General features: G+C 44.0%; 1 protein-coding gene and 1 long non-coding RNA gene across 3 annotated transcripts; one reads left to right on the top strand and one right to left on the bottom strand.

Moving 5' to 3' along the window:
- Nucleotides 1-48: 48 nt before the first annotated feature.
- Nucleotides 49-15,272, top strand: LOC147261561 (uncharacterized). 2 transcript variants are annotated; one of them, XM_086203629.1, is made up of 8 exons: nt 49-508; nt 920-1,016; nt 1,099-1,219; nt 1,311-1,569; nt 12,505-12,571; nt 12,785-12,836; nt 12,933-13,188; nt 13,301-15,272. In XM_086203629.1, the coding sequence occupies exons 1-8, from the start codon at nt 194-196 to the stop codon at nt 14,546-14,548; spliced, it is 2,415 nt and encodes an 804-aa protein (XP_086059755.1). In that variant the 5' UTR covers nt 49-193; the 3' UTR covers nt 14,549-15,272. The 2 variants fall into 2 exon arrangements, with proteins under 2 accessions (XP_086059755.1, XP_086059754.1); XM_086203628.1 differs by having other exon boundaries at nt 917-1,016.
- LOC147261562 (uncharacterized) lies at nt 5,671-6,424 on the bottom strand. The gene is made up of 3 exons (XR_015115795.1): nt 6,248-6,424; nt 5,947-6,081; nt 5,671-5,865 (listed from the first exon to the last, which is right to left on the bottom strand). It is a non-coding gene; the product is annotated as an uncharacterized LOC147261562 (long non-coding RNA).
- Nucleotides 15,273-16,142: the final 870 nt, after the last annotated feature.

The following is a 16,142-nucleotide window of genomic DNA, read 5'->3' as shown; positions in this document are numbered from 1 at the left end:
ACCAGAAGGTGGCGGTAATGCGCATGTTTATCACTAGAAAATCACCATTTCCGCTTTCGTCACAGCCCGCCATCGCAATGATTAGCTCTTATCCTAAATTGTTTACACCGTAAGCTAGTCGGGGTTACATAAGTTTCTGTTAAAGCTGCTCGACCTCTGCGAGAAGCCGCTGAGGACTTACCTGGAACTCGGCATGTGTTCCGTGGTCCAGTGCGATTCTTGCCGTCGCGATGTGCCGCGGTTCAAGATACCGGAGGATCCGGAGAGGAGGCTGGAGTGGGTTCAGTTCCTCGCTCAAGTTAACGGGCAACGCTTTAAAGAGGCGTCCTGGACTGACATCACCATCTGCGGGGAACACTTCACCAATGGCAGCTTTGAAAGCCTGAACCAGACTGGCTCGCTCCGGCTGAAGCCCGGAGCTGTCCCCACTCTGTGTATCAAGTCCGAGCCAGAAGAACCTGAGCTGGACGTGGAGGCTCTGCCATGGGAGGAGGGTCTCAAATGTGAGGTGAGTCTGCTTGAGTGTGGTCGGCACTTTTATTTTTGTCAGTGGGTGATTTATATTATTCACATTTTGTTCATACTATAACACAAGACATGATCTTGGCAAAGTATAGTTTTTCTTCATCTCCTAAACATTTGGTGAAGCCCATTTATCATCTTTTCCCCCCTCATTGCACCAATTCCGTCATATAAAAACATCCAGTATCTGCAATTACCACACATCCCAAGCACTAGTGTTATGTACAGCACACACGTGCAGAACTCCATGTGAAACCTTACCAGTGTCACTTCCTCTGTTCACATTTACAGATGAACATACATGTAGATGGTCAGTACAAGTAGTTTTGTCATTCTCAAATTTGCAGTACTGAGAAGTTTATTTGATGTCTTAACTACAAACTTGTTCTGTCAGCAGGAATCCACAGGCACCACAGAATGGTCACCTCAGTGTGAGCTACCTCAAACATGTGATAGTCCAACTTCCTACTCTCAAGAATCCTTCTCTTCAATGGGTATAATTCTTACACGTTAGCATGCGTTTATGACACTTGTATTCCTTTCACATGGAGAATGATCTTAAAACTTCATTTTCAGGCGCTCCAGTAAGCCCAGAGCCGAGTGATGTCCCCCGACCACCTGATACATCAGAGGTGTTCAGCTGTGATTACAGTCGGATGATTCAAAAAGTTGTCAACATTGAAATGATCAGAGAAAAGTAAGTTCAACTTTTGAAACGGTTTTCATTTTTCAAATGCTAAAATAGGTCTGTAATGTTCGCAATATTTTCATGTGACCGGTTCTGTCAGGGCTACGTTGCTCCAGCTGAAAGGAAGGTACGTGGTGAATGAAAAACGCCTCCTGCAGCTGTTCAGCAGCAAGTGTCCATCATGTGGCGGTAAAGTGAAGACAGAGAAAGTCGTCCGTGGTGTCCTGGTCATCTTGAGCCAACAGTGTGTTCAGTGTGAGTACCGACACCAGTGGAAGAGCCAGGTGAACGCTCGCGTCCCCGCCGATGACGATGGACACATGACGGGTGGAACAGAAGTAAATCTGGAGGAGAAACGGGTAACTTTTATAAATCAGTCAATTTTTTTTCCCTAAAGCACATTTAAAAACAACCTCAGCTGACCAAAGTGCTGTACAAGTTATACAAATACAAATATAATCAACATGGAAAAACGTTAACAAATAAAATGAATTACTGTCTGATCTCCAGACGCGCGTGTTGTCGCAACATCTTCCACCAAGAATGTCATGTTTTCTGTGGCGTTTGTATGTCCTTAAAATTTTGGGGAAGATTAGTCATAGCGCCAGCTTGTGGCAACAGGAAGTGATTTTTTTCCCCTTTTTTTTAACATTTTGGTGTTTTCCTACTAGTGTGTCGAACAAACCAATGTCACATTTTTCAGAAACACCTTAAGAACCTGGTGAAAGGTGAGACTGTGAGTTGTCATTAAACTGTGTCACCATGTTTGATATTTGGACCTAAAACAGTCAGTTTTTGTAATGCGACTCCACATGTTCAGATATGCAAACTTCATATGTACAGTTACATATAGTAACATGTATAGTTACATTAGATGGTGCCGCTCAAGTGGCAGCTGTTTGCAGTGATGAACGCAGACCCTGTTTGTGCATTTTCTGTGTTTTTACTGCTTTTTAATACTGGACTCTGCCAGTCGTGTGCGAGAAAATCAGTTTTTCCGTTGGTTTCTTGAATTTAAAACCATTTCTGGAGACCCATTCAGCCATACCTTCCCTGTCCCACACACGGGATAAGCTATTGGGGCTGTGCAACACCTGGATGCACCTGGAAGAAAGACCAGAGATCCTCACGGAGTTAAAGAGGAAGAGAAGGGGATGCAGAGCTGGACACAAGTGCCGGGAGGAGAAGTGAGGCTTCAGACCAAGCATCCCGTCTATTATTATGGGGAACATTAAAACTCTTCCCCTAATAAGATGGAAGAGCTAACGGCGCTTACCAGGCTGCAGAGGGACTATCAAGAGTGTTGCATTATGTGCCTCAGGGAGACCTGGCTGAATGACCTCACATGGGACTCACTTGTCACCTTGGATAGTTTTCAGCTGGTGAGGGCGGACAGGAAAGCTGAGGAACGGTGGGGGGCTTGCGATATTCATTAATAGCAGATGGTGTTGCCGCTGGCACATTTGTGTGGGAGCAACTTTGTACTCGAGATGTTGAGCTGGTAGCTGTGAGCATCAGGCCGTTTTACATCCCGCGAGAGTTCTCGCACATCATCGCGATAACTGCGCATGTTTGCCCCTCTGCCGATGCAGCAGCTGCTTGCGAGCTTCCTCACGCTACTGTTGCAGACGTCACACCCCCAGTCTCTCCTACTTATCTCTGGTGATCTTAACCATGCTTCTCTGGCTTCTACTCTCCCCAACTTCACCCACTATGTGGAATGCCATACCAGGGACCACAAAATCCTGGACCTGCTATATACCAACACAGAGGAGGTATATGGCTCAGCCCCCGTCTGCCCACTGGGCCGCTCAGACCTCAATCTAGTCCATCTGATTCCCACCTACATCCCTGTGATGAACAAACAACCCCCAACCACAAGAGTTGGGAAAGATGGACTGAGGAGACCAACAGGTACTCAGGGACTGTTTTGGGACCACTGACTGGGAGGTGCTGTGCGGGATACACAGGGCGGGCATTGACAGCTTGACCCACTGCATCACAGAGTATATCAACCTTTGTGTAGAGAACAGCTTCCAACCTTCCAAGAAGGTCTGGTGTTTCTCTAATAACAAACTGTGGCTGACCCTGGATCTAAAGACCCCCTAAATGTCAAGAAGAGGGCTTTTATGTCTGGGAATAAAGAGAGGCTGAAGATGGTCCAGAGGGAGTTCTAGAGAACGATAAAGAGGGGGAAGTTCAGCTACAAGAGGAAGCCGGAAGACCAACTCCAGAAGAACAATGCCAGGGAGGTCTGGAGAGGCTTGAGGATCATCTCCGGCCACAGCAGTAACAGCGTGAGGGACCCAGAGTTCAGAGGCAGGGAGTGGGTCAATGAACTGAATCGGTGTTTTAACAGATTCGATTCTGCCCCTGCTCCCTCCCTTGCCCGTGGAATCAGAGGCACCCCCCCACACCGCCACCACCTCTCTTCTGTGTGGTTCCAGTTCCAAAGACTGTGAAGCCCAGAGAACCCAACCACTTCAGACTGGAAGCAATAACCTCTCACCTGATCAAGACAATGGAAAATCATTCTCAACCACCTCTGCCCCCTTGTGAATGCAGAGCTGGAACCCCTGCAGTTCACCTATCATCCGAACATTGGTGTGGAAGATGCTACCATCTATCTGGTGCACAAGTCTCTTTCACACCTAGCGGTCACTGGAAGCACTGTAGGCGGTGGGCCGAGGGGAGATTTTGTGTATTTAGACGATCCCCACTGAGGGAGAACCGAATTTTTTTGTGGACAACATCTTCATTTTTCAACTAATTTAGCAAAAATTGTTGGCACTCTTACCTCTTGCACATTTTTTGGTTATCTGTAACTTTGTCTGAGTTACCGGGTCCGGCAAACCAAACGGGCAGCTATACTCGCGGTCCGACATGGATGACGTCATTGTAGTGACTGTCCAATGACAAGCCTCGAAATTTGCCGGCTTCCACTTTTTTTTCTGTCTTCGCCCAGCCACTGCGGCTAGTGATATCAGAGTACAGTATTAAAGATAGACATGAATGTATTAATGTCTGCATTCATGTTTTAATGTCTATGGTATTAAAGATCGCACTACACACACACACACATTGCTAATATAACACAAACATTGCCTGTCATTTTGTCTGTCAGTATCTGTACGATGAAGTAAAATGAATCAAATCAACGGTCTACAAAGTTCGCCATTAAGCTTGATGAAAGGGGGGAAATGTATCATTTCGATGGAGTCTTGCCATCCCTTCTTTTGAAAACCTCAGTCTTCTGGAACATTAATGCTGTCCTTAATGTCATTGTGAATTTTGCACACAATGTCACAGATTTCCAACATCTGAGGTCTAGTGAGTTTTTCTTTCGCCTGTCAATCATGACAAAAATGAGCGTGACATCGCAAAAAAAGGATCACGTACATCGCACCTGTGTCTTTGGAACTGTTTGCTAGCAGACACCACAACAACGGAATGCTGTATGCCTATTTTAGAAAAAATGGTCCTGTAACCCCGTTTACATGCACAGGATGGAGGAAATTTATTGCTGTTCTTTTGTGGAAAGACCTTGGGACTAGAGAGGCTAATGTGGCAGAAGAGGCAGCGCAGAGCTTTAACCTAACAACCAAGGTTTGTTGTCATACTATATAATCAATGTATTATGTGGATGACTTTAGCTTGCCAAGAGACTGAAAATGGAAATTAGCTTTGACTAAATGTGTTCATTGTCTTTTGAAAGAAGTTACTAACTGTAATAACTGTGAACCTCAAACTTCAGGAACCTGCTGTGATTCCAGCAAACAGTGGCTGTCACAGACGCTACGGCCCCTTTACAAATGTAGCAAACGTGAAACGAGCCCAGAGAAGATATGAAAAGGCACCTTTATTTCAGAAAGAGGCTGAACAAGAGGGTAAGTGTTGAATAAGAAAAGAATCTCATGTCGATGTAAATCTTAAACTTCACCTCTTAATCTGTGAAGGAAAAGAATAGAAATCAGCATCAAAACACAATAACATTACGCACATTACATTTGAGAACCAAACTTTGTCTTTAACTTGTATGACTTAAGCTTTCCAGAATTATGGGGGGGCGACATAGCAATTATCTTGCTGGATGTTTCCCCTCGAGTCCCCTGCAGCAAACAGATTTCATTCAAATCTGTCATTGTCTTTTTTGTTGTTGTTGCTGCCAAAATCAGGTGCTTCCCATTTTTAAATCACCACACTCACTGGCCACCGCATCAGGTACACCTGTACAATCTAATTTGATCCCTTTGGCTCTGCCATAAATCCTGCCTTTATAAAGATAATAAAGTTCATTTTTGACTGACACTGTCACAAGTATTGATTTAATCATGTTCATTGCTGGGATTGGTCGGAAGTTTGCAGTGGTGTTGAACCAGACTGCATTATTTTGAGAGGTGTTTGTAATATTTTGGCCGCCCCATCTACATACAAGATAGGGCCAGAATGCAACTAACCTGACATCTTTAATCTGTTACGTAATGGAAGCCAAGCCTAAGTGTGTTGTCTGCTTCTTGTTTTTTAGTGCCAGGGGGAGAAAGAGAAACAGAGGATGGTGAGGAAACTGCAGCAAAGACTCAGGCTCCAAGATCCCACACCTCTAACCTCCGCACATCCAAGCGGGCACCACACCTTCTGCCAGTGCAATGCATTATCTGCAAAAGCGAAAAATACAAACATGAATTATACACCCGGAAAAGGATTAAAGAAAAACTGATGAATTGTGAAACACTCACAGCTGGGAAGTTGCTTCTTGCAGCCGAAGAAAAAAAAAGATGAGAGTCTGCTTCTGCACATTCGGGACAGGGACTTGGCGGCCAGTGAAGCAAGATATCACTTCACCTGCTTCCGAAACTACACTCGGTACCTTTCTAAAAAGATAAAGGACACAACAGAGTGCAACTTGTATGAAAATGGATACAAGTATTTCTGTGAGACTGTGATTGAGGAGAGGCTTTTGAGAAGACGAGAGGTGCTGCGACTTTGTAGGTTGAATATGCTTTTTAAAGACATTGTAAGACAAAGGGAGGGACTCACCATATCCAGCTACAAGGCACAATCTCTGAAGGCCAGACTTCAGAAGACGCATCCTTTCTTGAGATTTCAGAAAGCTTCAACAACATACTTGGTATATGTTGATGATCTGACAGCTGAGGAGATCCTTCACGAAGTTGCTGCCTCCTCCTCTTCCTCCTCATCCCTCTCATCTAACAGTGAAGCTGAGGGCAATGACAGAGACACACCAGGGTCAAGTCACCAGTCACAAGTCACCAACGCTAGATCTCGGCTGTTATATCATGCAGCTGTCACACTCAAAGATATTATTTGGAACACAGCAAAAAGTTCACCAAAGATCCCTTGGCCTCCAACAGCAAAAGACCTGACACTTGAGAGTGCCCTAAAGATGGTACCAGATCAGCTTTTTAACTTTGTCGCATGGACATCTGGAATTTCAATGGAACCGTCAGACAATGAGCGTGTTGAGGTCACGTTGGAAGACAGCAGGAAGATAGTCTCTACCTGTCAGGACATATTAACCTTGAGTACCAAAGGATTGTGGCGATGGCAGTCTGGCACATGACTGGCTCAGCACAGCTCATAGGCCTGCTAAATGGTCTAGGCCACTGCTCTCCTTCTCGTTGGTCTCCTTGCATTCTCTGGATGTGACACTGTGAGTGCTATGCATGGGGTGGGGAAAACCAAAGCTTATAAAAAGCTCATTTCCCAGAGACAATACATCACCCTGTTTAGAGAACTAGGAACAAGTTTCTCTCCATCGCCAGAGTTCTGCAAGGCAGTGGAGGCTTTCACATGTGACCTGTATGATCAGGAGTGTGTGGATATTAACAAGGCAAGAGTTAAGCCGTTCAAGTCAGGAAAGTGCTCTGAGAGAGACCTACCTCCAAACAAAGACTCCTTGCACGAGCACATCCAGCGTGCAAACTATCAGGCTGAAGTCCACAGAAGGAGCCTTGAGTGTAGGCCTGATATTCGCGCCCCAGAATGTCATGGCTGGAAGATGGCAGGAGATTTCTTCGAAGTGGACTGGATGACACTTCCCCCAGCTCCAGAGGCAATTCTTGAACTGATGCACTGCTCTTGTAAAATAACGAACTGTGTTAAGGACAGATGCAACTGCAAAATACATGAGCTGCCATGTACAAACCCGTGCCAATGCACAGACCGTGGCAATAAGTCATTTGAAGATGACTAAGGGTTCCAGGGCCAGCATGAGACGCTCACCCTTTCAGCAACCAGTACTGTGTTCAAGAACACATGGAGAAAACAAGAGTACTGTTCTTGTTAATGATATTTGTTCCTAGTTAGAAAGTACAATAAAACAAACTCACCAACAGTGTATGTCCTGATCGCCATTTTTCATTGTCCAGCATGTCGGTATGACCTAGTGGAAATATTGATAGTGTGTTAGTGCTTCATTAAAATTTCACATAATTGAAATGGCACTAAGCTGGTTAAAAAACAACTTACACTTAGACAGCAAGGTCCACTTTGTATCTAATGAAGTTATTATTAGAGTAACTATTAAAATATAAAATTACCCGGTGTGCTCAACAGCATTTCAGGGTCGTATACTTAACTGTTGCATCTGCTTATACCCCAGTATACCACAGAGGACCATGTTTTGGACCACGGCGTGTCCATCAGCTGAGCAGCAGCTGTTCTGATTGGCTGAATAACGTCACGTGATTTGTAGCGTTGCGTGCCATTGGCTCAACTGACAGTAAACTGTGGCATTTGCCTGCATATTTAAGGAAATTTAAACTATGACTATGACAAAATGTGCAAGAATTACGAGTGCCAGCAAAGTCAATCTGATTGAGAAAAAAATTAACTTTGAAACATGAAAGATCCAGGTCCTCCCTCACTGGGGACCATTATTTTCAAGAACTAAAGCTGATCCGCGGCCTCGGCCCACCGTCTAAAATTGGCTGTGATCGCTAACTGACCATTTTAAAATGAACCCCTTTTGTATCTTTCAGACAGACAACAACCAGAGCAACAGCACAAATTCTTCTGAGGCGGCTGCTTGTCTTGATGAGGACAGTGAACCTGTGACTGAGTCAAGTATCGAAGATGACGTGGACTCAGATGAAGATTGGAATCCTGACGACAAACTTCTTTTGAGCGCAGAAACTCCAAATGAATCTGACGTGGATACAGACTATGAAGATGGGGACGACCCTGTTCTTTTGAAACACGGTCGCCTCTGCACAGATTGCGGGATGTTTTTCCTTCAGCATCACACGTGTGAGCACAAAATTAAACCGTTTTCTTGTAACATTTGTGGAAAGAGATTTCCAAGTCAGGGTGCTTTAAGTAATCACAACAAAATCCATGAAGAAGGTCTCAAGTATCGCTGCAATTACTGCTTTGTTACATTCAGAACCAAGGTGGATAAAATCAATCATGAGCAGATGCACCGAAGTGAAGAAAAACCTTTTAAATGTCCAGACTGTTCTGAGTCATTCACCAAATTTAAAGAACGCCGCACTCATCTGAAGTACCACAGACGGTTCAAGCAGTTAAAATGTCACATCTGTGGGAGGGAACTTTGTCATCGCAAGGCTTTGAGGAGACATTTACTTGTGCACACAGGACAGAAACCACATAAGTGCTCAGTTTGCCAGCGTGGCTTCAGCCAGTCAGGCCATCTTAAGTCCCACATGCGCCTGCACACCATGGAGAAACCGTACAAGTGTCAGCTTTGCGAGGAGAGCTTCAATCACAACGTCAGCCTCAAGAGTCACCTACAGCGCTACCACTCACCCCACTCCAGAGGTGATGATGTGGAAGAGTGTGATAAAAAAGAGGAGAAGAGGAGGAATAACAAGAGTAGGGCAGTCAGACCCAGGGGACGACCTAAGAGAAAGGCAGCAGAGCAAATGGAAAACACCAATACTGGCAAAGTTCAGAGGAAGAGAACTAGTTCCAGGGAAGATGAAGAGAAGGGACGGGCTGACCTTTGACTCTACAAAGGAAAAGGAAGGGAACAGTGAGAAAAGGATCATGAACACAAGCACAATCAAAGGATAGACCTGATCCTTCTGACAGTGACTCTGACTTTGATCCAGACCAAGTGAAGAAAAAGATGCAGCAGCCAAAACAGCGGACGGACCTCTGGGTGATGGAAGGGAAGAAAGAGCTGAGCGTTCACAAATACATACAATGCACAGAAAATAGAATAAACAGTGGAAGACAACGCCGGATCAGACTCTGTTATAAATACAGTAGCGATTGTTGTACTGTTACAGTTTGATCTGTATTTCCCACTTTTTTATGGGAACCCAAATCAAAGTGAATTTTTTGCATTAATGAATGTGCCTGACAACTTCTACTCCACGTCATTTTATTCTGTCTCGATTACACAAACAGAGATACTTGGAAAAATCACAACTTTATTTCATGCATGTGCAAACATGCTTCTCGATGTACTGCACAGCTGAAATAAATCAATATGAAAGAAAAACGGCAAATTGAATTTACAAAAAAAAAAAAAATTATAACATAACTTTGGGAAGGAGGCTTTAATGGCAGTTTTAAATTCTGTTTTTCCTAATTAGTTTTCATTCTGTCATTACAACCTTGGAATTTGGAAATCTGTATTTCCGGGCTTGAATAATCTTTGTAGACGTTGGAAGGTTTAGGGAGAATCTGAGAATTTGTATCGGACCATCATTTTATTCATTATAGGTAAATATATTGGTAAATTCAGGCATGTATTTTTATTCTTATATTTGCGTGCGAAAGGCTTGGCAATTTATTTGTAAAAAAAAAAAACCCAATTAACTCGCTCAATCATGACGGATGTCAAGTGATCAGATAATTTTGTTGTGTAAGTTTTCAATAGTTTTTGTTATTTATGAAAAAAAAAGTGTTGATTCGTAGTAACAGAAAGACTGGTTGTATTTTGAGGTAGAAATTACAGTGTTTTTCGTCCCGCTACGCAGAGTCTGTCCGACTCTCACCCAGAAATCTCGCGAGAGTCGATTTGATTTGTTGCAGGAAATAAGCAGCGGAGAAACCAAACATATGAGCGCGTGAGTTTAGAGTTGTGCCGACGTTTAAAAAATGGTCCGTGTTTGCGCATTTCCCAATTGTGGCAACAAAATGTCACGCAACACTGCGCGTAGCTTTCACAGACTACCGTATTTTGATAGGAAAAGCTGACGTTGTGGTTAGCAGTGCTACAAATAGATGCTAACCCTAATGTGGATAAACTTCGCCTCGTCGACCATCGAGTGTGCAGCGACCATTTCGACCGAGAGGATTACTGCCAGTTAAAAAAGAGAACAAAGCCGAAGCACTTTTTCCTGAAGAGAAGCGCTGTTCCAAGGAGGGAGAGACTCGCAGTCAGAGAGGAGGTGAAGCGGTTAGCTGACAGAATCAGAATCGGAATACTTTATTAATGGGGGGGGGGGGGGGGTTCTGTAAATTATGATTGTGTTATTGTGTTAACCTGGTGTCATTGGTATTGATGTTTAGGATAACGCCAAAAGTGACGGCTCCTAAAGGAGATCATCATGTTTCCGATATCAGCTGAAGACAAAATCAGAAAAAAAGATCCGTACACCTCACTAGGAGCTCATAGCAGTCTGATTTAGCTACATTGGTGTGCTGTCAGCAGCCCTGGGACCTTGTAAGGGGATGTGTACTTTACTTTTTTGGACTTTTGTCCTTGTTTCCAGCTCACCCAGGGTGCTACCAGTCACTGGAGACAGTATTCGACACCTTTGGTCCGGTCCTTCTGCCGTCGCAATCTGCAGTGCTGATGCTAGCGCGAGTGGATAGGATCCCATTAGCCTGCCATTTAAATACCATCTTACACACTCCGCAGCACATTCCAGGCTATTGAAATAAGAGTCCAGAATATCAATTCAAATTTGTATATTCATAGAATAATTACGGATAGAAAACTTTGCGTACATCGCGTTTCTTTTTGAGGGACTATCCTGGAATTAAAGGCGTAATTTGATTTATCCTCTCGTAGGTAGGAGTGGGCTCACGTTACAGCTGCGGCGGACTGATACGCTACTGACGCTACTTCCTGAATGTACTTGTCTGCCATTGACTAGTACGCCCAGCACGGTTTGTTGACATCTTTGAGTTGTACTACAAGTGTAGGTGAACAGAAGCAGTTTTTAGTAGAGGCCTACGACTATCTACATCATGGTGCACCAGTGTAAGTTTAGAAAGTGCCAAAGTAAGAACTCCCAATGGCAAAGGCAAAGTAAAAGTTTCCAGCGTTTTCCAGTGGGAGACCAAGAAAGGATGAAACTCTGGGTGGTTGCCTCTGGCGTGGATCCGAATACCCCGGACGCGATTTTACGTAATTTGCTGTTACGTAGCGATCATATTAAACCAGAAGACTTTCAAAAGCCAAGTTTAATAGACATTCGGTTATTGAAAAGGACAGCAGTGCCGTCGCCCACTTTGACGCACTGAGTGTTGCAGACGAACAGGTAGCGTCCTGTACGATTCTAAACCTACTTACTAGTCAGCCTACCTGTCGTGGGGCCCGTCTGGGTTTTGTAACGTGTAGTGGTGAATAGAACTTAACGGGCTAAAGCTATAAAGTGGTTTTTGAGTGACAACTAAAGCTAACGCTAGTTCCACCCCTGTTATATCCTGAGCCCGGTTTGAGTCCTGTTGACTCGTGTTAGGTCGGATCTTGTCAGCAGGGCGCATGAACAGAACTGCAAGCTGTACAGATGTGCTGTATCCCCACCGACCAAAACATGGAATTTGTACAACCTATCGGGCCTCGCGTTGTTTTTTTTTTTTTACTAGATCCGATTTAATGTTAGTCAACAGAGCTCAGACTGGGTTTAGGGATATAAAGGCTAACGACTGCCAACGGCTTGTAGCTGAAAGAAGTTGATGAAGTGTATGTCAAGGGCCAATTTAGCCCGTGTGCCTGGTAACGTGATGTGATCCATCTCGCTTTCCCTTTGGAACTCTCTCGACTTCTCGTCCACGTTGAATGAGCCGAGCTGAGCAGTTTTATTTCTTTTATATTTAAACCCATCCATTTCTCAAACCCAGTATTTAGTCGGAGGTGTATTTAGGTGCATTTCCGTTTCACCCAGAAGTCAAACTTTAATTAGGCTACATGGGCCACAGAGACCGTGATAGCCCCCCCCCCCCCCCCCCCGTGCTGTCTTTGCTTCTCTTTTCCAGGAGAACTACAAACATGAGGTTACCCCCACCAGACTCACCGACTAGACACATTTGCAGTTGTACATACTTTTAACCACAATCTTCTTCTCTCCTAGGAGGAAACAGACTCTGATCATCAGTTTCCAACTTCCTGTTTTGAGGGATCAAAACTAAATTCATTGGGTAAGAAACAGACAGTTTTAAATCCAGTAAAATAGTTTTACAGATAAGAAATGGATCATGTTATACAATATAAAGCTGAGTTTATTGACTTTGTCCATTTTTATTTTACATCACAGTTGTATCAGCTTGATTTAATAAAATACAATTTGATAATAGAATAAATATTTATTAGTTGAACAACCTCACGCATACAAATGTAACTTTATTTTGTAGGATCTCAAGCGAGTCCTGAGTTTGTCATGAATCACATTTTTAGCCCTGAAGAGTAAGTTCAACCCTTCCAGCGTATTTGCTTCCATTCGTGTCTTTTAACATCAGATTGATACTTTAAACATGCAAGTCATATTTTCATTTTTTTTAGGGCTCGCCATCTACAGGCAATAGGTAAATTTTTTGTGAATGAAAACTGCCTCCTCCAACTTCTTCGCCGCAAGTGTCCCTTATGTGGCGGCAAACTTCAGACAGAGAAGGTCGTCCACGGCGTTCTCGTCATATTGAACCAACAGTGCCTCCAGTGTGAGTATCGGAACCAGTGGAAAAGCCAGGTGAATGCTGGTTTCCCAACAGACTGTCAACACGTGACAAGAGACATTGATGTATCTCCAGAGGGCCGACAGGTAAAACTTAGCTGGGTGGTCGACATCGACGACGTCGTAGAATACAATTTGTTTAGAAAACTGAGGTGGTCGTGGCTCTGTCGGGTCATTTGTTTTTGTCATTGGTTCCCAGGCAGATGAGGACCCCAGCTGCTCCGTCTCCTCTGAGATTGTAACGTTCAGCGATGAAGAAAGCGACCCGGCAGACGACGGTGAGCAAGAGGATGGAGGTCGGAGGAATTCAGAAGCAGAACGGAGCCCATTGGAGGATCTTCTTGATGAAGAACTAACACAGGATTCTGAGGAGGAGGTAGAAGCAGACGAGGAAGAGGAATTCGTGAACCCCATAAATGGGCTTAAGACTAAAGAGCTTTGCACTGAATGTGGCTGTTTCTTTAGTATTAAGAAGCCTCACAAATGTGATCACAAAACAAAGCTGTATTCCTGCAATATCTGCGGGAAACGGTGCGTAAGTGAGATTTCACTTAAGACTCACAGCCGAATCCACAGTGAAAGCTATGAACATCCTTGTAAATTCTGCTGCATTAACTTCAAAACAAGAGTGGACAAACTTCAACATGAGCGAACCCGTCAAGGCAGCAAAAAGCCATATAAATGCCCAGACTGTTCAGAGACGTTTGCCAGCGATATAAAGCGTAAAGTCCACCTGGCCGGCCACAGAGGCCCCAAGGAATTCAAATGTGACGCCTGCGGGATTTCCTTCACCAATGTCCATTATCTGCAGAGACACTCAGTTGTGCACACGGGAGTGAGACCTTTCACATGCTCGGTGTGTCAGCGTGGCTTCAACCAGGCAAGTCACCTCAAGTCCCACATGCGCCTGCACACAGGGGAGAGACCATACAAGTGTCGGCACTGTGACAAACGTTTTAATCACAACGTGAGCTTGAAGAGTCACACGCAGCGCTACCACGCATCTAGATTCAAGCAGAAGAACTGTACGAGCGACGAAGGGGCGATTGACAGGTGTGACACTGAGGAGAACTGGAGAGACAAAGACTCAGAGTTTGTCAGTGCAGAAGGTACACAGGAGATGCATAAGAAGAAAACAAAAAACAGGATGCGGAGCACAGGCAGACCCAGAGGAAGGCCCAAGAGAGATGCAGAAGGCAACTTGGTTCTGACAGATCAAACGGAACATCAAGGTCTCAGCGAAAAGACTGGAAAAAAGTCCCACAGCAACAAAGAGAGTGACGCATCCTTTGACTCTGCAGAAGAAGAAGATTCAGCGGAATCAAGAAGACGATCAAAAAAAGACAGCGACTCTGATTTCGACCCAGAAGATGAAGCTGAGACAAAGAGGTGCGGTGGTAGGAGTTCAGGGAAACCTAGAGGCAAACCAAAGAAGAAGTCTGAATAATCTTAAAACGCAAAGAGTTAATTTTGGAGGAGTAATCGTTAAAAGAGGAACAATAGAAGCTGGGACTGATGTTCAGTACATGTGTCATCATCGTGAAACCAAGCTGCTGAGCTGGAAGAAACTCTCCTGCTAACCTTTACGGTTGAAGCCGCTCATTATTTGGTTACAATTAGAATAGAAATGCAGAAAAATCTCCTCAGAAAACATGCATAGCAGGTGCAGAGACCAGCTCTGCTGAACAATTATTGTCCGACCTCTCAAGAGCAACCCATGAAGATCGACACCCTTCCCTCCCCTGCCCAGGCATTAGGGGGCTGAGACCCTCGGAGACCAGCTGACTGCTTGTTAGCTTAGCACATATTGTAGTGGATGGTAAACGTGAGCACGGGGAGGATGGACAACAAAGAGTATTTTCCCAAAAGTTGGTTTGTTCTTTTAAGCTGCCCAGGCACAGTTTTTGGTTTGAGTTCTTACTGTACAGAGAAATACACAGATGGCTGTAACTCTCAACATGCTCTTGATGTTTTACATAATATCAGCTGTTGGCTAATGAGTCAAACTATTGTTGTTTTGTTATTTGGAGCGTTAATAAACTGCTGTTAAACAGTTCAGCTTTGAAATCATTTTTATAAGTTATTCTTTACATTACTTTTGATTGATCTGACTTCGAGGTAGCGAATGTTTTTGTTATGTTGATTTCAACACAAAAATAAATGGCTGATACATAGAACTAGCTTGAGGAACTGTTCTTATTCCACAACAACCCTGAGATTTTACAGCCCGCTATCGTAGCTCGGACGTTTTTTTTTTTTTCCAGCTAATTATGTCGCCGTTGAACATCAGTTTCATTTTTCTCACTGCAAATGTCGTCAATTAACGTTTTTTTTCACAGACCTCGAGTCTCGAATGTACCACCGAAAAAAGCTGTGCAGAACATTTCCCCTGCTTGCCTCAACAGAGGTACAGAAGTGAATTAAATGGAAAAGGTCAGAGTTCATGAACGTCAACAACGTTTTACCAACGCAGAATCCTGAATTTACATAAATTACTGAGATTGATGTTACATATCCTGAATTTCTTACAGAATGAACAGATTTATGCAGTCAATAGAATAAAAGGGTTCAAAAGCCATTGTTAAATGTTCATATTTCTCCTTTGGCCCACACGGTTCTTTTGTGTTCAGCTCAGATGAGGAGGTGAAATAACAGAACAAAGACAGTATTGGGGAAATAATTTCGTGCAAATGCGATGAAAGACACGTGCTTTCATTAACAGGAACTTCAGGTGTTCCTCGTTTCCCACTTTGATCCCTGACTGAACTCCCCCTGCTTACTGGTTTATCTTCTTTCTCTTTGTGACTCACTGCTTTATCTTGTGGGGTTTTTCGGAGCGTGAGTGAGAAACTGCGTAGATTTTCCGTCCGAGAAAGAGTCAGACTGTAACTGGTGAGGCCCGAGGCTTTGTGGATCAGACTTACTTCATCCTGACACGTTTATGCATGAAGAACAGAAATTACATAAAATCCTTGGTCTTCAAATGAGCTACAAACCTTAACACAGTAGGTTTATGTCTTTTTTAATTCATTCATAGGAAC

Source organism: Aulostomus chinensis, chromosome 5, assembly GCF_037954235.1.
Source record: "Aulostomus chinensis isolate RoL2024-O1b breed Wild chromosome 5, RoL_Achi_v1.0, whole genome shotgun sequence".
Lineage (NCBI taxonomy): Eukaryota > Metazoa > Chordata > Actinopteri > Syngnathiformes > Aulostomidae > Aulostomus > Aulostomus chinensis.
This window is presented reverse-complemented; position numbering and strand designations above follow the sequence as displayed.

What these genes read in the sequence shown, in the direction of transcription:
- LOC147261561 (XM_086203628.1), top strand. Translation starts at nt 194, where the DNA reads ATGTGTTCCGTGGTCCAGTGCGATTCTTGCCGTCGCGATGTGCCGCGG. An exon ending in ATTGAAATGATCAGAGAAAA is followed by an intron (nt 1,220 to 1,310) that starts GTAAGTTCAACT and finishes CGGTTCTGTCAG; the next exon opens with GGCTACGTTGCTCCAGCTGA. An exon ending in TAAATCTGGAGGAGAAACGG is followed by an intron (nt 1,570 to 12,504) that starts GTAACTTTTATA and finishes CTTCTCTCCTAG; the next exon opens with GAGGAAACAGACTCTGATCA.